At 30.2% G+C, this 25,584-nt stretch overlaps 1 protein-coding gene across 6 annotated transcripts; it reads left to right on the top strand.

The window, feature by feature from the left end:
• Positions 1-1,507: 1,507 nt before the first annotated feature.
• LOC137807781 (ABC transporter A family member 7) lies at positions 1,508-16,511 on the top strand. Of its 6 annotated transcripts, none has more exons than XM_068608568.2 (18): positions 1,508-1,679; positions 1,765-2,158; positions 2,244-2,329; positions 2,768-2,909; positions 3,460-3,579; positions 3,652-3,776; positions 4,526-4,684; positions 10,058-10,220; positions 10,296-10,421; positions 10,528-10,611; positions 11,171-11,526; positions 12,213-12,413; positions 12,686-12,795; positions 12,885-12,969; positions 15,336-15,464; positions 15,561-15,666; positions 15,809-15,897; positions 16,157-16,511. In XM_068608568.2, exons 1-18 carry the CDS (start codon positions 1,608-1,610, stop codon positions 16,454-16,456), a joined length of 2,847 nt encoding a protein of 948 aa, XP_068464669.1. In that variant the 5' UTR covers positions 1,508-1,607; the 3' UTR covers positions 16,457-16,511. The 6 variants fall into 6 exon arrangements, 5 of the variants coding, with proteins under 5 accessions (XP_068464669.1, XP_090155637.1, XP_068464668.1 ...); XR_016519143.1 differs by having other exon boundaries at positions 1,517-1,679; positions 12,677-12,795; XM_090299511.1 differs by having other exon boundaries at positions 1,520-1,679; positions 12,900-12,969.
• The last annotated feature ends 9,073 nt before the right edge of the window (positions 16,512-25,584 follow it).

Raw genomic sequence — 25,584 nt, 5'->3', positions numbered from 1 at the left:
CTTTAAAGATCTGGTTGTCAAAGGCGGGACAAACAACATGTTACCATTGCAAATCTAAGCTACAAAGACCCAACCTTCTGTAATAATCGTTTTTCTATAATGGAACGAACCCATTCCCGTTCCATTATAGACTCAAAATTCTATTGGCGAATTTGGAGAAGTTTCGATGCAACATTTGTGATGATAATAATAGGTGATTTGTGAAGAAAGATGTAATTGGAGTTAAGAAAAATAAGTTGATTTGCTTCTCGTTCATATCTCCATCCAGATCACTTACGTGAGACATTCGAAGATGGTCGTCCGTTAAAGACTATTGACGGATGTCACACTCACAAATTGAGTCATCGATGAAGAAACCGTTGTTATCATTTATTCATATTTTTTTGCAAATAAAGAATAAAAAACCAAATGATAAGAAATAATAACAACTATGATTTTTAAAATATGAGAAAAAACTACTTTACATACAAAACTAAGATTCAAAACAAAACTTTTAATAAACTGCTTCACATTTAAAAAAAAATTAAGATTGGTAAATGCTTTTTTTATAAAATAATAGAATATTAGTTTTGTTTTAAAAGAATTTTTTTAATTAATTATAAAAATAATTAGTTATTTATTAAATGTTTAAAAAATAATAAAATAACTAAAATATCCAAGATAAAACAATAAAATAAATATAAGAGAAAAATTAATAGAAAAAAAACAGTTATAAAGGAATGTCTTTTATATATAAATATAGATTAAACTAATAAAGAAAAACTTCAAAACTAAATGCTACAAATAGAAAACGAATAATAACCTAAATAGGAGAAGAATAATTTAATTTATTAAAAAAGAAAATAAAACACTATTCATATGATATGATGAGAACCTTCCCTTAAAATAAAATATATACATTTATAACTCTTTTAATATTTAATCAATTTTTTATTATATATTATACATTAATAATTATTAATAACTCATAAATACATTATATTAATTTTTATATAACTTTTTAAAACTCAAGAAATATGGATGACGTGTTATATATTTCGTCGAAGTTATATATTTTTGACTTAAATTAATATAAATTTACTTAATTATTATTATAATTTAATAAATATATTTATTAAAAATCCACTTCTTCTTGTTAATAGAAAAATTGAAAATGAATACCAATTGAATTATTTACACATTTATACAAATATTTTGTATACAATATAGATATGTATAAATTTATAATAAAAATCGCCCTCCACTAGTAAATATAAAGAACTCTCCAAATCTTATAAATTTACTTAAAATTTCAAAATAAAATTTATTTAGAATAAATTTATGTGATACAGTAGGACCAAAGAAAAAAAAATGTTATAATATTTAAAAAATATCTTAGATTAAATATCCACTTAAAACCCAACAAAAACATATTTAATTAAATAAAAAGAAATGGAAGGATAATTGAGCTTAGATACCAAGCGTTCACTTGTACATACGTATGCAACTGTATGCATGTCATTGTCGAATTTGCCTCCCAACAAAGACAGGCACTGACAGTGTGACACAGTGAGACAGAAACAGACACGCTTCCATTACTCAGTCTCCACTGTTCACACACAAAACAAATGGCAAATTCTGCTCCCGCGCACTTCTCCACTCAAGCAAACGCGCTTCTTCGCAAGAACTTTACCTTCCAGGTTCCACTCGCTTCTCCTTTTTACTTTCGATCATTACTCCATTGCATGAAATCACCTTGATGTTTAATTTTCTCATCTTTCAAAGAAACGGAACGTGAAAACCAACGTTCGGCTGATTCTGTTCCCGGTGGTGCTATGCTTGTTGCTTTTCGTGCTCCAACTCTTATTCGACACGCAATTCGATAAAAGCATCTTCAAATGCGGCTGCGCGTGTGCCGACAACAGAACCGAAATCTCTCGGTGCCCTGACTCAGAGAAGCGGTGCGGGGTCCAGTATTCCAATTCCTTTCAAGCCGCCCTGTGCTCCATTCCCAACCCCGTCGAATGGCCACCGCTCTTGCAACTTCCGGCTCCCCCGAACCGGGCCGTGCGAACCGGTTTTCTTCCCTTTTTCGATTTGCCCGATGTATCGTGCAGGAGAACCGACTCGTGTCCTCTTTCTCTGCTCTTCACCGCAGAGAATCACTCCTTTGCGCAAAGTATGGTGTAATGGATCCGTTCACATTGTGTTTCTCGCTCTATTGCTGATTTTCTTTCATGACGTGTTTATTCATTTATTTACAGGCGTGTCTGAGAAGATGTTTGGGAGTGCCCTGCGTATAAGTGAGTTTGATGGTAATTTATTTGCTGGTTTGGCCGTGAATGTACTGGTGAGTTTGTTGTATAATTTTCAGTTTAGTTTAATAATTCCTATGCCTCGAAGAATATGAAGAGTTTTACACTGTATATCAATAAGGAAGCATGCTAGAAGTGACGTTCAAGATAATTGTTGAAAAATCAGCAAAGTTTCCATGTGTGGCGGTTTTTGATTGATTGATGATGTCACACAATTGGTGCATTATGTACTGTTTACACTGATTTTTTTAATTTTAGAGATTTACAAACATCTTCTGTTAGTGTGGAAGGTTTTACTCTGATAACCAATAAGAGCTTTTACATTGTCAAGTGATTAGAAATTTATAAACAAATTTATTTTGTGATTGGATGACAGAGTAAACTGTTAATGTAAGTATTATGTATTATTTATTCTTAATTTAAGTGTTTTTTTGTGTGTGATGTTTGTTGGTGTAAAAATGATATTGATATAGGGATCTGAATCAAAACCTGGGAGGAACAATTTTATTGAACCTGCTTTAACTTCGGATCTCCCCATTTATTATTTACAAACAAACTGCACAGGAACAGAGAATTCTGGACTCTCCTTCCCCTCGACGATAGGAACAAACAATGGTATGGAACATCCTTGTATTGTCGGTGTACCTTGTGTTAACAGGAAATTAAATCGTTAGGCATTTCTGTGCACGCTTCATGGCTATTTTATAATGTCAATTTGCAATCCATTGTGCCACTCTTGATGGTTCCCTCGGATTGTGCAGATGTAGGTATCATATGTTCTTATGTTTTGCATCTCTTTTTTTTCTTTTGGAGAGGGTGGGGGTAGTGTTTTTATTTATTTTATTCATATAGCTATTTGCTTGAACCTTCCATGATTTTGGAAAAGCTTGGGGAACCATCAAATGGGTAATAAAAAATGTGTAAAGTTCAGTATAAAACCACAACTGCAACCTTCATGATGCATTTGAAACAGTTGCACAATGATAATAATAATCTTATGATCAGTTTTTTCAAATAAATGCTCACAGAAATTATTTGAATATTTGTTGCATGGAGTAAACTGGCGCTTTATATACACAATCTTATTTATCTCTAGAGTTGACTAGGGCCTGCATCTGACATGCAGAGTATTTTTACTAATTGTATTTATTTCCCCTGAATCTAGAGATCACATGTGCTCAGGCTATAAATTTATGGCGTAATAGTTCTTATGAGATCAACAGTGAGCTATACAAAGGTTATCAAAGAGGTAACTCAGAGGGACAAGTCAATGAGATAGTTTCAGGTACTTAACTACCATTATATTTCAATTCATGCAATTTGTGGAAGACAATACTTATTTTTATTATTTTGGCAGCTTTTGATTTTCTAAATTCAAATGGGAATAGATATAATGTCAGTATATGGTACAACTCAACCTACAATCAAGACAGAGGATTTACTGCTAATGCATTGTTGCGGATTCCTCGCTCTGTAAATCTGGTATGTATAACTTGTTTTAATTGCTTCATCCTCTTTGCAGTTATCCTAACCATTGATTCAATATAATGAAACAGAAAGCTTAATCTCAGCTTATAAAATTAAAAAAATGTGCAACTTGCTAGCTTGTAATGGTCTTAAAATTTTTCTTTATCATAGTTCTTAGAATTTGAACTTAAAGTCTAATTCAACACCACAAAATCTACTTATAAGGTTAGGACTTCCCATACATTATAAGGCATTACTTAGGCCACTTCTCTAGTCAGTCTTGAATCTCTGCTTGCTAAGAGGCAATTTCATTGTGGCTTCACTCTAGGATTCTTCACTCAGCCTTTCTGGTCAACTCCTTTATAGGTAGTAGTCCTTTTCAAAGTAGTATGACCTACCGTGACTCCAACTATGTTGGCTTACCAACAATAGTATTAGTTTTAAAATCAAAACACATTTGATTCATTATTGATAGAATACATTTGGACTAAGGAACTGCATACATTCTAAAGAAGAAAACAATTGCTTAACCGTTACATTTTTTTAAAATGCATGATTTGAATAAAAGAAGTGGAACTATGTTCATAATGCACTGGTTGTATCTGTATTGAAAATTTCGAAACAATTTCTTCAGTAAATTTTATTGATCTAACGTAATGATGGTAATTTCAAGAAATACACATTTTTCCATTGTTTTTATTTTAATAGTATTTGGTCTTTGACAGGTTATAATAGGCATCTGACATTATTATATATGCATGCAGATTTCCAATTCCTACCTGCAGTTTATGCTTGGACCCGGAGCCAAAATAATTTTTGAGTTTGTAAAGGAAATGCCAAAGCCCGAGACCATCTTTAGGCTTGACATATCTTCTATTGTGGGCACTCTGTTCTTTACATGGGTCATCTTGCAACTTTTTCCTGTAGGTGAAGATATATCTATACATATGAGCTATGAATTGAGTTGTCTATAACAACTAAGAGAAGTTAACAGCAATATGAGGATGATACCATCATTTATTGCATATTTAGTTGCTATTAGCTAATTTTAACTTTTGAAATATGATAAAGAATTTAGGTGGGGAAAGAGAACCAAATTGAGGGAGGAAAGATGAGAGGAACAAAGAGACCAAACAACTGTGCACTACACTTCTGTTATTATCATTCAATCTCATTTTATATTTAGTCTGTCTAAAATACAACAACGCTACCTTATTTATAGGCTGCTACCCAATAGCCATAACATCCAATCTAACTAGCTGACTGACTAATTGACATCTTTTCTTTATTTACAATACCCCCTCCCCCAAAAAAGATCTTGCCCTCAAGGGTCTTGCGTTTCAAACGGGAGGGGGTGATTGCTGAAAATTGAATACAAGAACCCATGTAGCCTCCGCATTAGGTAAACTGGCCAATGCATCAAAATTGTTGTGATGATATGACCCTTCTTCCTTTGCATGCGTTTGTTGAGAAATTTTCAGGAAATATAGTACTAGGTATGGGTCGGCAGTCAATGGCAGGATGCCGCTGTTTAACAGAGGTTTCTTGCAACATGAAATGTCGAGTGGCATTGAGATCTTTTAGAATGTTGTAACTTGTAGGCAGTTGGACTATGTTTTCCAAAATTTTGTAGGTATTAGGAGCAAGTTTACGAAAGCTTCTTGCTGGAAGCTTGAAAAACACCCACTCGTCAATATGAAATTCTCTATTGGACCTTGAAAAACATGATGTAAATGATGTTTAAGAACCCTCACCATTGCTTTCCTTGCTACAAATATTATGTGAAGTGAATCTACCACCAAATTAATTGGGATGGTTTTTCCCTATACAAGAGCTCATGAAGGATGGTAAGAGGAAGATAATTTCTGTACAATCCCTCCCTAGAGTTTTAAAGAATTCCTTCGAAAAACTACTCACAAAAAGAGGATTCCTATAGTTGATTATCTCCATTGATGCACCTTGCAGCCTATAAATTTGATTCAAGAAATGTTGAACATGTGTTGATGCTGAATATGGACGTGCAAGGCCACAAAATTTACGTACTTGCTCATACAATCAATACCTTTTTGTGAACAAAAAACACTGAATTGGTTTGTCCCTACACTTTACTAGTTGCAACATCAGCAGTTGCCCTACTACAATCTTCAGATTGTAACTTCTTAGATTCCATCAATTGACATTTATTTGGTGTCTTGGGTCAAAGTTTAAGCTTCTTTCTCAAGCTACCTCCATTGTTGACAATTCGATCCCATTATCCTTCCTTCCAAACCTCTTGCAAAATCATAGTCCAAGAAATCATGGGTGCTTCCATTGTTCATGAGGATTTTTAATGTTTTTTGTTCCAGTTGCCCATGTATTCTTATAGAGGTTGTTCCTTCCACACCTTTAATCGTGTTAAAGGAAAAACAAGAATTATCTTCATCATCACTCTTGGCTTCCACTATATATCAATAACCTCTTCCTTATCAAGCTCAATGAGTTGTGATTGCAACCTTTTGCATTAGGGCAATCAAGGTCCTTAGTGAACTTATCATTCCCAGCTATTGTTTTGTAGGTAGTTCCTTAGTAAGAACATTTTCCAACTAACTTCCTGATCATACATATGCTCTCTTGACAAGCTCGCTATCTAATTTCTTAATGAAGTTTTGGTCTGTTAGATATTATTATATATTATTAGATATTGTTAAATATTTTTATCTATGTAATGGGCTTAGCCCAGGTTTTCTGTATGTATTTTCTCTATATAAAAATAACCTTATCTGTTCAATATACACAAGAGATTTATCTTATTTTTAATATTGTATCTAGAGTATATGGTTAGGGTTCAATTTTTTCTGGAGAGATCACTGGTGTTTTCCAGCCGTCGCCCCACTGCCTTCTTGCTGCTAGAGCCGGAGCTGTCGTTGTCGCCAATTGGCCGACAATTGGATCTGCCCTTGTCATCTATGACTTCTTCTGGTGCCATTATGCCTCTTCTCCAAACTGCTCCCTCACAAACGTCCATTGTGGGTCCTCCTTCATATGATAATCAGAACAACCTGCTATTTTCAATGAATTTCTCAAATGGTATGAGGACCGTTAGATCTTTATTTCTACTCTTCCTGTTGCACTCACAAGTACATCTTTTGCTGGCTTCACTTACTCTACTTCCCTTGGCCCTTAGGTTCTAAACTCAAGTGCCACAAATCACATTCCTGGTAATAATTTTTTTTTCTCTTCCCTATCTACTACAGGTTATTTACCTTCGGTTATCATGACCAATGGATCTATGGTATCATTGCATGGTGTTAGTACCATTAATCTTTTTCCTTCTTTATCTATTGATAATGTTTTTTATGTCCCTCGATCTCCATTTAACTTAATATCTATTAGTCGTCTCACTTGTTCCCTTGATTGTGTCTTCATCTAATCAAGTTAATATTTTTGTTGTTTGTGATCTTCTTGTTGTGCCTACTGCACCTACAGATTCACCGCCTCCACCAACTCTTCTGGTGCCAACGCCTCCACTCCCCCCGGTTCCGATAGTTGAACCTGATCTTTCCATTGCCATATGTAAAGGTATACGTCGTACCTGTAATCCCTCTTCACATTATCCTACTTTGAGTTATCATCAGTGTTATCGATATCAGATAACGGATCATATCGGAGATCCCAAAAATCCTTTACAAAGTTATAACGAAAACCATAATGGGTTATGGCGAAAGCATTGTGGTCCAAAGAAAAATAATATTTGATTAATTAGGGTTTTAGGGTTTTATTAATTAAAAGTTGAAATAGGCAAGAGGCCCAAACATATTAGGGTTTTTTCAAAATTAGGTTTAGGGTCTTCTATCTTCTTCATGCGCTGCACACAACAGTCCCTTCTTTTTTCGCTGCCTCATAGTGTGCGCCGTCATCGCTACCACTGCACTAGCTCACCTTGCGTCGCTGCCACCATCTTTTTGGATATTTCCGTTTCCTGTTAGCACCTGAAATGCCAAATGCGGCCACCATGGGAAAACTGCATTGCCATCACCTTGTGTTGGCGGTGGTCAGAAAATCCACCACTGCCTTCCGCCATGGTGCCGCCATAACTGAAAAGTGATAACATTGGCTATCATAGACTAACTCAACCTTTTTATACTTGCTTTTCTTCTATCTAAATTTGTAGGTGATGCCTTAGCCTATCCTGATTGACGTCAGGCCATGCTTTATGAAATGAGTGTACTTTAGAATAATGAAACTTGGGAACTCGTTCCTTTACCTTCTGGGAGATTTGTTGTTGGTTGTAGGTGAATTTTTGCTATCAAATATGGTCTTGATGGTACTATTGATCATCTCAAACAATGTGGTTAAACTTGAGGATTGTAAGAGGATAAAAAAGGAGATAAGAGATCATAACTCGAGGATCGTAACTTGACTTGTAAGAGTTACTAGTATATAAAAAATAATATTCAATACAAAACACAACTAAAAACAAGTTCATAATTGATATATATTCATGCATAAAACAACTAATAAATTCATAAATGTTTAATACAAGTAAACTATCCAAAGAAATCCTTTATATTAATTGCAGGATAATCATTGTCCTCCTTTAGACTCCACAAGATCTTCATTTTCATTAATGTTATCTCTCCATGACCTTCATCATCAACAATTGGAAGAACCTCTAAATCATCCATAGGTGCACAAACAACACCTCTACTAGCATCTTCAACTTCTCCAACTTTGACTAAGACGTCTTTATGTGAAGCATCTAAACATGATTTTTCTTCATTATCCTTCACAATCCATTCATCATCATAAGCAAGATCATCAATGTTATAGTCTTTTGTTTTCCTAACATCCTTCCACTTCCTTTTCTTGCACCGTCACTTGCTGCCATTGTAAAACAAGGCACTCACCCAACAGTAGAAGAGTAGAGCAGAACAAAGAAAAGAAAAACAGGGAGAACTTATGAGCGAGAGTGATGCGGTTGGCGAGTGGTAACGATCAGCGGCGAGTGCAAGCGACAGCGACCGGTGGTAGATGCGAACAAGATTTCTTCCACAACTCACATATCCCTTAGACCATAGATCTGTATTCAGTTTTTGCACTTGAACACTTTGTTTCTTACTCCTCCATGTCACCAAGTTTCCTCTCAAGAACATATAATCCTGCCATGGATCTTTTGTCAACAACTGATCCAACATAATCACATATGTGCATGCTTCAAGTGATAATTTTCCCTTTCTCTTAAAAATAATCCTCTTCTTGGGCTAACTATTAAGTATTGAAGAATTCTATTGACGAATTGCATGTCTCTCTCTTAAGGGTCATGCATGAATTGACTGATCACACTAACAACATAGGTAATGTCAGGTCAAGTATGAGATATATGAATGAGTTTACCCACAAGTCTATGATGTTGGACTTTATCTACAAATGGACTTCTTTCTTCATTTCCAATTTGGTTTTGTTAAATGGGAGTTCCAACAACTTTGCATCCCAACTTGCTAGTTTCTTTAAGGAGGAAGTCAAGGACATTTTCTTTGAGTTATGAAGATGACCAGTTTTGAATAAACATCTTCAATCCCTAAGAAGTATTTCAATCTTCGAAGATCTTTTTAACTTAAATTGAGTTGCCAATTTCTCCTTTAACATTTGTTTTTCACCATCGTCATTCCTTACAATAATCATATAATCCACAAAGATCAAAGGTAGTGTCAGCTTGCCACCATGCAAATGTTTTATGAAGAGGGTACGATCTCCTTGACTTTGTATGTAACCCACATAAACCATGGCCTAAGAGAATTGCCAAAATCAAGCATAGGGAGATTGCTTGAACCCATACAACACCTTTTTTATTGTTCTTACACCAATAGTTACCCCATCATATATGTCTTGTATGGTTTTTTTTTTATCAGCAACGAATTAATGAAATAAAAAGGTCTTGTATGGTTTGAATATAAGTAATGCAATCACCTCATATCTTTTTTGCAATATTTCTCATAAGTAATATTGCTTGAGCCCATATAACACCTTTTTCTAGTGTTCTTACACCAATAGTGACCCCATCGTATATGTCTTGTATGGTTTGAATATAATTAAGGCAATCACCTTAGAGCCTTTTTGCAGTATTTCTCATAAGCAACATGCCTTTCCCATGTCAATATAAACCATATGTAAGTCTTTTTCTTTGCTTTGATACCTTTACATCAACCCTCGTAAATGATAAATGCTTTATGTTGAAAATGGAATATCTGTACTCTTAGATCTTTCCATCTATAATACATTTAAATGTTCAATTTGATAAGCTCTCTATGTTTGTGTAGGTTATTTTGACATCACTAGTATATGAGAGGCAACAAAAATTAAGAATCATGATGAAAATGCATGGTCTTGGTGATGGGCCATATTGGATGATTTCATATGGTTATTTTCTTGTCACATCAATAATCTACATGTTGTGCTTTGTGATATTTGGCTCACTTTTAGGTAAGAATATAACTATTGAATTGATTCCTCTTTGGATTTTCCCATTTTCTTTAATGCTTTTGACTTTATTTTCAGGATTAAAATTCTTCACAATCAATGAGTACAGCATCCAATTTGTATTTTATTTTATCTATATAAACTTACAAATTGCGCTAGCATTTTTGGTGGCTTCCATGTTTTCAAATGTCAAGACTGCTACAGGTTTCATAATAGCCACTTTTATTAGTTTATGTAGTTCATAATAATTACTATTTTCTTTTCCTAGATCTAATTAGTAATTATTAACTGGTGTTCTTGATAATTGCAGTAACTGCGTATATAGGTGTCTTTGGAACCGGGTTATTAGGTGGCTTTCTTTTCCAATTCTTTGTTCAAAATACATCATTTCCAAGTAAGTTAATGGTCGGTGAATCATATCCATTTCAGGTTATTCTATTGGTTTTCATACATAATTTTATGTGCATCTCTAAAAGATTCTCTATATGGGATCCTTGGGGGTACAATGGCCAGATTATCTAAATGACTTGCTTACATTGTTGACTTTTTTTTTATGTTAGAAATGAGGATGCTAAGGCATCACTATGTTATTTGTCATCCCAACTTAACCTCAAAATTTAGCTTATGAAATGAGGGATGTCCTCCACTGTATCCATGTTTTGGTCATATTGTGAGTCTATGAAATCTCCAATTGTTCCTAACAGAATAATGATTTAGCATTTGAAGCTGCATAGTTGAATTGGGAGGAAATCTCCTGTTTCAATACCGAATTCAGATATTGTTTTTGTTATCTATGAAGTGTAAATAATGGACTGATGGGATCACTTATACTGCAAATTTGTCATTATAACTTATAACTAAGATTTCAAATTAGTCATGTTTATGAATTAAATGTGTACTTGTTGTAAGTTTCTAATATTCTAGCCTATTGATTTTCTGTGATATTTCTTCAGGAGGGTGGATAATTCTTATGGAGTTGTATCCTGGGTTTGCTTTATACCGTGGGTTATATGAGTTAGCACAATTTTCCCTTCTAGGGCATACATCGGGGACTGGTGGTATGAAGTGGCATAATCTGAGTGAAAGCACTAATGGCATGAAAGAGGTCTTAATTATCATGTTTGCTGAGTGGATGGTGATACTTCTTGCTGCCTTCTACATTGACCAAGTTTTATCGGCAGGAAGTAGAAAAAATCCTCTTTTCTTCTTGAAAGGATTTCAGAAAAAATCTTCTTTCAAAAAGCTTGATACCCAAATGCAGGTGTCAAAAGTATTCTCTCAAATGGAGAAACCTGATGTCATCCAAGAGGTGAATATTATTTCATATTAAATAAATTTATAATGTACTTACATTATGTGTTCACCTGGATTATTAAATTGAGGAAACTAAGGTCTATCAAGAGGTGCCTTTCATATATTAGTTTTTAGAAATTGATGTAACTGGGCCACCTCAGTAACATATAGTATTGTGTTGCACAAACTTGAAAATACTTGAACACTTGGGAGATGAAAATTGATTCATTGATAGTAAACCAGTACAAGAGAGTATATATAGAGCTCTACCTCCCTAGAATAATGATTACAATATCTCCTATATCTTAATTTTCATAATTACAACTACAATGTTTGATAACTTCTCATAACTCAATAATATCTTTTCATAACTCCACAAAATATTTCAAAAACTTTGTAAAGTAGGTGGAACTTTAATTAGTTGCAGATTTTGTAGAGAACCAAATAACTTGTCTCAATTGGTGGATAGATTGTACAAGGTCTTAGATTTGAACCATGATAATACTATTATACACACAATAAAGATTGTATTTGTCTCGTAAATGTAACTGATGCACACAAAATAAAATCTTGTATTTTCACTTAAAGAACTCATGTATCATTCATGTATGTGTTACAAGTTTGGTTGTACTGATGCACTCCATATGTTGAGACTGAGTTGCATGCATAAAGTGTTAATAGTTTTCTTCTTTTTCTCTTCAGAAGGAGAAGGTGGAGGAGCTGCTACTTGAACCAACTATTAATCATGCAATTTTAAGTGATGATCTAAAAAAAGTCTATCCCGGGAGGGATGGAAATCCAGATAAATTTGCAGTAAGAGGGTTGTTCCTTTCTGTGCCTCAAGGGGAATGCTTTGGTATGCTTGGTCCCAATGGAGCTGGGAAGACCTCTTTTATCAACATGGTCAGTTATAATTGTCCAACTGATATGTACATTGGAATTTGCTTGCATTCCCAAAATAAATGCAAAAAGGTTCTGTTCAGTTTAAAACCACCTTACCAATAGACCTCTGATGGGTTAAATTCATTATTTTTTTCTCTTGAAGTCATAAATATAATGAGCTTTTCTGTGTTTATAGATGATTGGTCTTACAAAACCAACCCTCTAATGGGCTAAATTCATTATTTTTTTTTCTCTTGAAGTCATAAATGTAATGAGCTTTTCAGTGTTTATAGATGATTGGTCTCACAAAACCAACCTCTGGTACGGCATTTGTTCAAGGCTTGGACATAAGAACTCAAATGGATGGAATATATACTACCATGGGTGTATGCCCACAGCATGAGTAAGCTGGAAATTCCTCTATTTTTTCCCTCTACAATCAAACTTATAACAAGTGAATTTTTTTTTAACTTGTTATTTCTCAATATGTAGCTTGCTGTGGGACAGGTTGACAGGTAGAGAGCACCTCCTTTTTTATGGCAGACTTAAAAATCTTAGAGGCTCAGTCTTAACGCAAGTAAGTTAATTTTATGTTCTTATTATAATAAGATTATTTTATAATTATTATTATTATTATTTAGACATGTCAATTATTAGAGAGCACCAACTTTTTTATGGCAGACTTAAATATCTTAGTTGCTCAGTCTTAACGCAAGTAAGTTAATTTGAGAGAAATTATGTTGTTATTACAATAAGATTATTATTATTATTATTATTATTTAGGACTTACAGAGTATTTAGTTGCACTACTCTTATATTATAATTCCCAAAATGTCAATTAGAAGGAGTGGGATCCTCTAAAGTGCAGCATGTAATATCAATTATAGGAGGTAAAGTGCACAGATCTTAATCGTATATATCAATGAAAATTCAGATCATGACACCTCCTTTAAAGTTCAGCTTGCAAATTAGGAGTTAAAGTGCATAAATCTTAACCATATATACTAATGAATGGTTCATATCATGACACCTCATTTAGTCACATTACATATATTTAAGTTATCAAGCTTCTATGAAAATTTGTGTGGCAATTTAAATGAGGTGTCATCATCTAAATATCACACACACATATATGTGTGTGTGGTTAAGATTTATACATTTTACCTCCTAAAGTGCATGCCGTACTTTTAGGATTGTTTTAGGATAGTCAAAGGCCAGTCCTTGTGCCTATTTGCTTTCTAAATATTTAAACTCTAGTAGTTTATTTTGTGCAATACACAAGATGATTTTTTTTTTCAAATAACTAAAATTTATAATAGATAAATATATTTAATATATAAGGTATATAGTAATTAAAATTTATAATACATATCTTCATGATGTTCTTTTGATTTTAATCATTCTTTTATATCTTCTTTATTTATAGTTAATTCCCTTTTATCAATTCTAAAACAAAACTTGTGTCTTTCATATAACTTTGAACAGTTCTAACTTGCTTGCATTTTTAATTGTACAAAATTTGTATTTAAAAGACATTTTATAATATTTCTTTAATAATTGAGTTGAACCTAACAAATTTTAATTAGTTTCAAGAACATATATGACATTAGAAATTAAATTGAGACCCAAATGAATTTTAATTGCAATTGTTTCTACACGGCAATATATACTTCGTTCCAAATTCTTTAGAAATTATAGATTCTATGAGCTCTTTCAAGAACTTTTGGTCAGAAGTTATGTGGTTTAACCACTATCTACAAGTCAATTTTTTTTGGATTTATTGGTTGTAAAGCATGATGTTGCAAAGAGTTTTCCCTCTTCTTATTTGTCCTTCGCAACCTTAACAAACTTATTGTTGATGTTGATGCTGGCATATCTGCTTCATGTGTCCCAACAGCCTACACTTTGGCATTTCACATTTGACCTCTACCAACACTTGTTATGTGAGTGATTGTTTTCTTGCAATAGGCACAAGGCAAAATGACACAGGTATTGTTGGTTTGGTTGTATTTGCTACCTTTTTAGTTGTTGGCTTGGAAACCTTCCTCTACCGATCTTTCTTTCGTCATAAGCCTCCTTCGTTCTTGTGCATGTGGTGCATTCAACAACTATGCTAGAGTAATGCTTGATATTCTATCATCATCTGAAAATTCATTACCAAGGAATCTTACATTGTTTAGTGTGCCACGAAGCTTGTTGGAGTATTTCTTAGTTGTTTGTGATTCCTTCATTATTTCTATCTCAAATTCTCGGATCTAGTTCAACACTTGCATCCCTTTCATCTTTTCATTTCTATCGTACTCTTGCTTCAAAACTCCCAATTCTCATTGGATATTTTTTAGCAACATTTTTCTGATCAACATAGTGGATTGTACTCCTGCAAACAAAGTTGCTCTTGCTTTTGACTTTTTGTACTCCCTCTCTTTCTGAATTTTGACTTTGAGCAATCGCTGGATTATAATTTATCTCATAAGATTGGAGCTTCATACAGACCTTCAACAACTTCCTATTGATCGCAAGCATCAAGATAGGCTTCAATTGTAATAGCCCATTGGTGATAGTATTTAGCGTCAAACAATGAAAGTGCAATTGGAATTGATGAACCTTTAGATTTGATCAAACAATATTAGGTTTGTGTGTAGGTTTAGGAATCATGCGTAGACTCACTCAATCTTGCGAAAGTCCCTCCCAAGATTGCTCTTGTTACCACTTTGTTTTTATGGTTAGAAAATATATTTTAGAAGGGTAAGAGATGTATTATGTTGACGAGCTTGAACCATATTTTACTTATGAACTCTATATGTATAGAACAAAAATATAACAAAATTCAAATACTAAAAATATCTCAATCTTAACTTTCTAAATTTAAACAATAACCTTATATCTTTCTCTTTGTCTAAACAAAAAGCTTGAGTAAATTTAGCTACCAATCTATTTCTGCAGGCAGTAGAGGACTCTTTGAAGGGTTTAAACCTTTTTCACGGAGGAGTTGCTGATAAACAAGTTGGAAAGTACAGTGGAGGGATGAAGAGGAGGCTTAGTGTTGCAATTTCATTGATTGGGGATCCTAAAGTATGTTTTAGATATCAATCCATTCTGATAATTTTTCTTTGAAGAAGATTGAAGTCATGTTTCCTTAATTCTGTATGGGCAAATTTTTTTGTTAAGGTTGTTTACATGGATGAACCAAGTTCCGGGTTAGACCCTGCCTCAAGAAAAAGCTTATGGAATGTTGTCAAGCATGCAAAACAGAACCGTGCAATCATTCTCACCAGTATTCTCTCACTCTTCTATGGATTTTGATTTTCAGATTACTCTGCTTGTTGTAAATGATATAGAATGCTCAACTTGTTTTTGTCTCACAATAACATTATCTTTCTTCATATATATTGACAAATATTGGTTGATGTTCTCAGCACATTCCATGGAAGAGGCAGAGGCCTTGTGTGATCGATTGGGCATATTTGTAAATGGCAGCTTGCAGTGTGTAGGAAATGCGAAGGAGGTAAAATTGGTTCTCAAATAATTTGCTGCTTCAATTTTTGCAAAATAAATCTGTTAAATCCATGCAATTTATAGGAAACCCATAGACTGCGCAAGGCATTTTACTTTCATTTTTCGTTACATGATTCATGGAGGCAGCTTTGATTGTAACTATTCAAATACTTTTTAGTGTTTATTCTTTAAGTGTAACGTAGGAAATGCAGATTGCTGTAGACTTTGATTTTCTTATAACACTAGCTATTTCTGTTGGTTTCTCATAGCTTAAAGCAAGATATGGAAGAACATACGTGTTCACAGTGACAACATCGTCGGAGCATGAAAAAGATGTGGAGAACATGGTGCAGAAACTCACCCCAAATGCTAATAAGATATACCATCTCTCTGGTACTCAGAAGTTTGAGCTGCCAAAAGAGGATGTTAGAATATCAGATGTGTTCCAAGCTGTTGATGCTGCAAAGAGAAAGTTCACTGTTTCTGCATGGGGTTTAGTTGACACCACATTGGAAGATGTATTCATTAAGGTAGCACGTGACTCTCAGGCATTTGATACCTTGTCATAATTGTCATACAAAATAAACTGCTCGGAAACAAATAAATGAACAAACTGCTTCTCCATGCTGCTGGTAAGTATTATAGCATAAGCCTGGAAATTATATATAGCTGCGGATGAACAAGTTTTTTTTTTCTTTCTAAATTGTTCAACAAAATGAAAATGTTTTCCTTGAGAGGAAAATTATGCATATTGGTCAAACTAGCAAAACAAATTTTAATTTCAATGATTTATTTTCTAAAAAAAACTGAATTTTAATTACTTAATCTTATAATTCCAAATAGCTGTGTTGTATAAAGTTTTAATTTAACTTAACATATATATGAATACATTTATAAATGATCTATTCTATGATTTTAATGGTTTTGATTATTAAAAATTATGTTATAGAATGGTATATATTAGGGATGTAATATTTTATTGTACATGTATAGCATATGTGTTGAATGGAGGTAATATAATTATTATTTGCGTATAAAATTTAACTAGTTTAATATTTTCAAAACAATATTTATTCAATTAAAAATTTAATAAACTATTTTATTAATTTTAATATTAATGTATTAAGAAATGTGTGAAAACATACTAAATAATCTAAAACTATAATATTAAAAAACCCAAACGTAAAATATATTCATATCTATGTTGCACTTATTAGTTTTTCCTGCACTATATCAATTTCAACATAAATCTTATCATTTTTAAAATTTTCAAAATTATTCTCTTATTTGGATTAGAAAATCTGGAATTCAAAAAGTATAATTTAAAAGTCAAAATTTTATTTCGGAAAAGAAAATTAAAAATACCAAAAATACATTTTGAAAAAAAAAATCAGAACACAATCTGAAAAATCATTCTGGAAAAGAATTTTCGGGATTCAAAATTTTGTTCTAAAAATGTATTTTTTAAAAGAAAATCTCAAACACAAAATGCGTTCTGAAAAAGAATTTCTGAAATTTAAAAATATGTTTTGGAAATCCAAATTCAGAAATGAATTCTAAAAAAATTCCAAAAGTACTTTTTTTTTATCTACATCTTATTTTTATTTAAGGTAATTTTTTTTTTCATTTAAAAAACGAATGCATTTGAAATTGATATGGTTTAAGAAGAAATTGTCCTTTTTTGCATCCCAATTCTTGGTACTACCGAGGTTGATGAGATAATAGTTTCTTATTTATGCCAAGTAAATTCGAAGTTCACCTAATCATTTATACGAGAATCAATTTAAATGTTTTGTCTTATTTATTGTTTTAAAAACAACCTTAACTATGAATTTCCTTTTTAAGTTGTATAAATACTTATTGTGTGAAATATCTAAACCCATTTAAAAAACATACTTAAACTTCTGTCAACTGTCACATTAATGTCTTTGTATTCAGACTAAGAAATTGATGAACCATGGAAAAAATATGAGGAGATACACAATATATAAATTAGAAGAAATATTTAATTATTACAACTTTTAATAATATATTTTTATAATAATAATAATAATAATACGAATTTAAATACAATATTAAAATAATTAAAGATAAGACATAAAGTTATTAATAATAAAGAAAATTATTTTACTTTCTATTCTTTTTTTCTTAATCTAAACAATTTTCATTTTCATTTTCTTAAGTCTTTTCCTCAACCCCAAACAAGGATGTTTATTTGCTCTGATAGTATTGTAAACTAAGAAATAATTGGTATGTACTTATTAATAATATTATACACCATTTATGCTAAAAATTTAATTCTCTAAAATTATTTTATAACAATAAAATCATTTGTTAATGGGATGGTTTAGGAGAAATGAAAGTGTTAAAAAATACTATGTTTGTCTAAAGAGTGTTGAATAACAAAATTCAAACGCGTGAACAATTGCAATCCACCTATTGGATTATTCTTTTTTGGAAAATTCTCTTTGCACCCTAGTTGCTCCTTTCCGCACCTCCATATAATTTTAAATATTAAATATAATTTTAGTAATATATTGGATTCTTTATTATTTTAAATACTGACTTATACAATCTAATAATTGAAATCAGATCTAGATTATATATCAGATTGTATAATTCCATTTGTAAATGACAAAAACAAACCAATTTGTATAATCTAATATACAAACTCAAATCCAATTTCAACTACTGAATTGTAGAAATCGATGTTCAAATAAAAACAATTAAACACCAAAATAACTATTTCAATATATTGTCTATTATACACGTAAGCCTTCAATACTGTGGTAAAATGCAAGTGTGGTCATCATGCTTGGGATTCTATTTGTATTGTATTAATTGCATCCCTTAAACAGTTGTTTCACTCTGATCATAAAAAAACAAAAAATAGTAAGTGACATGAAGTCACATTCATGATTGCATTGCACCATGATTTCATTTTTGGTATCAATTTAATGTCACACTCTGATCATTGTTTTCTTTTATTTGAATACCCGTTTAAACCACTAATTTCACAGGGAAAACAAATCAGAAGGTAGAAGTTAAGGTAATTCAGGAGTATATTCAACTGTGAATTTAAAAGATTCTTACTAAAAAAGTCATGCAAATTTTAGAAGATTTTGTAAGGATGAAATTATTTTTTAAAATACTTTTTTATTAAAATTTTGTAATTTAAATTTTAAAGGATTTATAAAATATGAAACTATATATTTTGAATGGATTTACAAATCATGTGAATGAATTAATTTACAATAAAGACAATAAAGATGCCAGAAATATATAAGGACATAAACTCATATATGCAAGAACTAAGAAACAAATATTTAAAGAAACACCATACCATTTTTCATTCATAATGACAGGCCAATAAACACACTTTAATAGTAATTAATGAAAAAAAATAGTATGTTACTATTTTCTTACTTTATCTTATTTTCTGGCAAATAAAAACTTAAGCAAATGAAGTTGTATAGTGCAATTTAAGCAGGTGCTTGAATCTATATTTATTATCTATTTTATTTATTTTATAATATTAAAAACACAACTTGTAGGTACTTTTTCCCACTTTATAACATTTAATTTATTACTTTATTTATTTATATATATATATATATAATAAACTTAAATTATTTGTTTCATAAATATTTAATAAGAATTTTTTTAAGTATATATATATATATATATATTTATATTAATATTTTATCTTTAATTATATTTTAAAATTAAGAAAATATAAAAATATAAATAAATTATCCAAATCTTAGAGGTAAATATGTATATCTCAACAAATACATTATAAGTCACCACATCTTTGTCTAACCATTGACTATTAATATGTTTTTTTATATAACCACTCCTATTAATATTATTTTTTTCTTGAAACATACAAAAACACGGCATACATCTTTTAATTAGTAATTTACTAACATAAATGTAAACATATCATATCCATTTTTTATTATGTTGTTTTATAATTTTTTTTTATAATTATATATTATTATTTTTTGTTTTCTATAATTTTTTTTTATATAAAAACAAAACAACTAAATATATTATTTATCATTCATCAATAAAACTAATAATTATATAGAATTTAATATTTTAAATACTTAGAACTTAATTGGATAGAATGTGAATAATACCTTTTTTTTAAATATATGTGAGATTATTTTTTCATATTTTAGTTTTCTTTTTCTTTTGTTCTATTATGTTTTTTTTTCATTTTTTATATCGGTATTTTTCATTGTAAATTTCGTACTGTAACTTAAAATATTATTAAAAGTAACATAGAAAAATAGTTTATATATTATTAAAGTGAATATTTCTTATTATATATTGATATATAAATAATAACTTCGTTTGAAACTGTATCTTTTAAATAGTTATAATCATATACATAGTGATGTATTTTAATAATAAAAAAATAACAAATTTACATGGATTATTATAAGAGCTTTACATTTTGTATATTTTTTATTTTAAGAAAAAGAAAGAAAACTATAAAAAAAATTATATTTTTATAATATTCCAATAGAGTTTCACTAAAGACTAGTTAGAAGGATTTTACATTAAAAATAATAATTAATTCTCATAATAAAATATATTTTAATTATACATAAAGATGATTATTTTAAAGTACTTAAAACAGAAATTTCAAATTATAAATGCTAAGTTTTAGAAGATAAGGATGGTGATACAACTAAGAATAATAAATTAATAATAATAAACTAAGATGATTCACTTAAATAATAATTGTATTTTAATAATTGCTTTAATACTATTTAATATACAATTTATACATTTAATTGATAATTTATTGGTGAATAATAATAATTAATTACAAAAACATTCATCTATAACTAAAGAGGTTTCACTCAAAATTAGTTAAAAGAGTTTTACAAAAATTTAACTCATACATTTTTTAAATTAAAAAATGTTAAGTTTTAGAAGATAATATTGCTTGTAACCCCTTACCGTAAAAAATGTATTAAATAATATTAATGCAGTCATTGATATATAATTATTATTAAAGTGAATCAAATTAATTTATTATTTTAATATAGTAGTAGTAGTTTTGCCATTATTATAACATCCTAACATCCTACACAATGCTTACTACAATACAATTCTACACATAGTTGTATAAAACTTAAGAGTTTTTTAAAATATTTTTAATTAATGAATAAAACTTATAAAATATAAATATTTATAAAATTAAAGTCTAAAATATTTTTTTCTAAAACTTTTGTATTAGCATCTGCTCGTATATTGTCATCGTAGTTCACAACATAGAAAAAATAAGGGCAAGTTAATGAAAATAAATTTCATAACATACTAATACATGAAAGAAAAGAAAAATCAGATTAGTCATCAATAAGAATTCTTTCAAATGTTGTAATATAAAATTTTAATATCAATTGCATCATTTTCATTTATATATAGACCACACATAGATCTATTTTTAATCACAATCATTGAATTTCATTTCAATCCATCATACTTTGATTTCATTTTAATCATATTGTCTACACATAGATCCATTTGCAATCATAGTACCTTGATCACCTTTTAATCCTAAGTACTTTGATTTCATTTCAATCATATTGACTACACATAGATTCATCGTCTTCCGGAAGACTCATTAAGTATGCCCCTACCAGAGACTAACATCTAATTCATACATATTTAATTCATACATCAAGGATCAGGATAAGTTCTAAAATCTAATACGGTGTATCTACAATGGGTCACAATGTATATGAACTCTCTTATGAGCTTCTCAAAACCTGATATCTTACTCTTTGTGACTTATATCATTAGTGGAGTTAGAGGATATATATTTGTTAAAACATAGTTTTTTCATTCTTAATGTACCATCAAATAAAATCTCATACATTATCCCACATGTATTATATTAATTTCATACTTCATACAAGTTTCATCATACAATATCATATCTACCATGTAATCAGTTTGCAAATCAATTGAATATATAACTAGTATGTTCCTTACATTTTGGTAAATGTTAAATTTACTTATTTTAAACACATATGTTGCATGAAATTGATTAAAAAATATTGACATTAGAAAGTTGTAATCACTTATAATTTACAAAATAATAAATTTTCAAATAAAGATTTAATTTAATTTTATGACCTATAAAAAACAAACAAAAAGGTAGTTAAGCAACAAAGACAAATATTGTCAAAATGGCTCGAGCCCATGAAACTGGGGCTTAAGCTTAGGGGAAATATGTTTAACGCAAGAAATTTTTTTTTAGCATATTTCTGGAAGAGAGCACCCGAAAACCTACAATCAAATCTGCTTAGCACAAGAAAATTTCACTGAGCAAATTTGAAGTCGAGAGCACCCTCAAATAAGTAATTTTAATATACTTGGGTATAGGAAAAAAATATGCTGAGTGGATTTGAGATGCGTTGAACAAATTAGGAGTCCAAAGCTTAGGTGTTGAACAAATATGGGACAAAGAATACCCCAAAACCCCCAGCTTAATAGAAGTTGCACACTAAATCCCCAACTGCTCAAATCTATTTTTAAATTTGTATTTAAGACCAATTCAATTAGTATAAGCATCAAATGCAACAATCCAACACCAACATGATATCATACAATTATTTTTCAGTTCAAACTCATACATCCATCAAACTCAACTTTATACTCTAAGATGCATATTCTAGTTTATGAATTAACTTATGGTCTTGCTCAACTATCCTAAAAATCGATCAATATACAACTAGTTTTTTTTTACCCAAATTGTTTGTCTTCAAAACAATTCCTAATACTAAGCAGTAAGGTTACTCCAAGATCTACTTAAAACCAACTATTCAAACATAGTCAAATTTCAATATACGGTAAAATAAGTTGAGATCACTTTTCTCAACGGATCCCATTAAAATTGATGATCAAACCATACCGAAAAGAAGGGAAGATGAAATCTTTAGAGTAAATATGAACTTACTTTATTTAAAGATATGATATATTAAAAATGATCATTCCTGTTAGATGGGAATTTCCTTCACCAGGTTGGGTTAAAATTAACACGGATGGGGCTGCTAGGGGTATCCTGGTCTTGCTACTTGTGGAGGTATTTTTCGTGGGAGTATGAGAGAATTTATTGGTGCTTTTTCAGGGTTTCTTGAAGTTCAGACTGCTTTGGTTGCTGAGTTTTATGGAGTTATACATGCTATGGAGGAAGCTCAAAAGATGGGACTTACTAATGTTTGACTTGAATGTGATTCTGTCTTGGTTTGTGCTGCGTTTACTGCTAGCTGCTAGGACTAATGTTCCGTGGATGCTTCGTAATCGATGGAATACTTGTCTTAATTACTGTGGGACAATCAGGTTTAGGGTTACTCATATTTTTCGTGAGGGGAATGCATGTGCTGATAAGTTGGCTAATTTAGGGTTCATTCATAGAGAATCATTTCATTGGTATAATAGACTTCCATCTAGTCTGTTCTTAGAATTCTTTATGAATAAGTATAGTCTATCTATGTATCGTTTTTGTTAACATGTGGGTTTTGGTCTAGTCCCCCCATATTTTTGTATTTTCTTTCTTTTTCTTTTTTTTAATAATACTTTTTTCATGTGATGACAAATAATTGTTGTTACTTGAGGTGTCAACCTCACTGAGATGTCAAGTTGCATAGTAATGCCTAACATAAAAATTTTTATAAAAAAAAATGATCATTGACTCCTTTCATGTTATAAGGTATCATCAAAAAATTTAAATAGTTGAGAAATGGGAAGAGAAAATTAGAAAAACATCCCCAATATTTTTTTTACACTTTTTACTTTTCAATATACCATTTAATATTGTAAAAATACATATATATTTTTTTTATGTGTTATATTTTTTAAATAACCATAAAACCAATGTTCTTTTCCTTTCTTAACATTTTTTACTTTCTAATATATCATTTGATATTGTAAACAGTTTTATTTATTTTCTTCTGTCTTATTTTTTAAATAACCATAAAACCAATGTATTTAAGTTTCTTTGATTTTAAATTTAAATAATATCTTAAATTTAAATAAATAATATAAAAATAAACATATATTAAATATATTAAATTAAAATTAATATACATATTAATATGTAAAATAATAAAAATTATTATAATTAAATTTAACTCATAAGATATAAAAATAGGACATGCAATAACGTTGGCTAGGTGCTAATTATGTGAATAGATCTAAAATATGGTTTATTTAACCACTTATTTAGCTCTTTGAATTGTCAAAGATATAAAAATAACAAATTTTAAATATATTAAAATTTTAGATGGCAGGAAGTTAATAAAATTAATGATAAAAATAATATTTTTTTACTAAAACAATCTAAATTATGATAACATCAAATTTTGAAATTTCAATTTCAATTCCATGTTTTAATCTTATATTTTTATTTTAAGAATTAATATTTAAATTTATTGAAAAAATTTACTCTAAAATAATTAAAATAACTAAAAGTTAAGAATTTTTAAATTTTAGAAAGTGTTTCCAGAAATATATTGACAGAAGACAAAACTAAACAAAACAGAAAAAAAAACTAATAACTAATTGAGAGCTAAATAACCTATCTAATAATAACTGAATAAATAACCTATCTAATAATAACTGAATAAATAACCTATATAATAATAACTGAATAAATAACATATAAAGATATACATCATTCATCATAATTTAGTTAAGATGTGGATTTATAATTTTAATATTTAAATTAATAATTTCCAACTATTTTTGCGTTTTGATAGAAATTGTAAATTATTTTAAATTTAAAGTATTTTTTATCCATTGTTATTTTGAAATATGAATTTTTAAATGAAAATCTTATATTTAATTTTAAAAATAAATAATTATAATATTTATGATAATTATTTTCCATTTAAAAAAATAGTTACTATAGCATTCCTATATTTTCCCATATCTATAACCATAATCTATATGAAATATTAAAATAAATATATAAACATAATACAAATATATCTAAAATTTCATTATTATAATGTTTCAAATTCTCTCTCTCTTCATAAGACTTGAAACATTTACATAAAATTTAAAACAAAATTTCAAAAGAAAAAAAAAACATTTTTCCTCATCCATCTTCTCACCGAGAAACTTTATCACCTGCAACATCATCTGCTCCCGTGTAAAATACACGATCATCACAGATCAAATAAAAACAACCACAAAACAAAACAAAGGGTAAGCTAGGTATTTTTAAAACTTATAACACAAATACGACTTTAAACATCCACATAAATTCATCCTTTCTCATGCATTTCACATAACCATTAAGTGTCTATCAACAATTTCAGTATTCATCTTTCTCACGACAGACTTCCACTGACTCATAACACATAGACAGTTGACTCTACTTCCGGAAGACTCGTGCGTTGACTTAGACTCAGAGATCTGCACCTGTCATACTACATCACTGTGAAACCTACACAGTAATGCGCATAATTAATCTCAATATCATCTCTCTTCTAGTATGACAGGGTTAACTCATATAACAGGTCAAGTTAGTTATCTTTCAAACAACTTACCCATTCATATGAACCTCCTTCGACTCTCACCACCTGAATTACTTCATCTATATGATTTCATTATCTCAGTAGAGTCAGGATATGTCCTTCTAGACGAATCTCTAGTCAATGCACATCCT

The sequence above is a fragment of the Phaseolus vulgaris genome, chromosome 3 (assembly GCF_051622355.1).
Source record: "Phaseolus vulgaris cultivar YP4 chromosome 3, ASM5162235v1, whole genome shotgun sequence".
In the NCBI taxonomy this organism is placed as follows: Eukaryota; Viridiplantae; Streptophyta; class Magnoliopsida; order Fabales; family Fabaceae; genus Phaseolus; species Phaseolus vulgaris.
Note: the sequence above shows the minus strand (reverse complement) of the source record. Positions and strands in the feature narration are given on the sequence as shown.

Bases quoted from the DNA above. Each gene is read 5' to 3' on its own strand.
- LOC137807781 (XM_068608567.2), top strand. From the start codon at position 1,608: ATGGCAAATTCTGCTCCCGCGCACTTCTCCACTCAAGCAAACGCGCTT. The intron at 12,796-12,884 runs GTAAGCTGGAAA...CTCAATATGTAG, and splicing joins GGTGTATGCCCACAGCATGA to CTTGCTGTGGGACAGGTTGA. The intron at 15,667-15,808 runs GTATTCTCTCAC...TGATGTTCTCAG, and splicing joins CCGTGCAATCATTCTCACCA to CACATTCCATGGAAGAGGCA.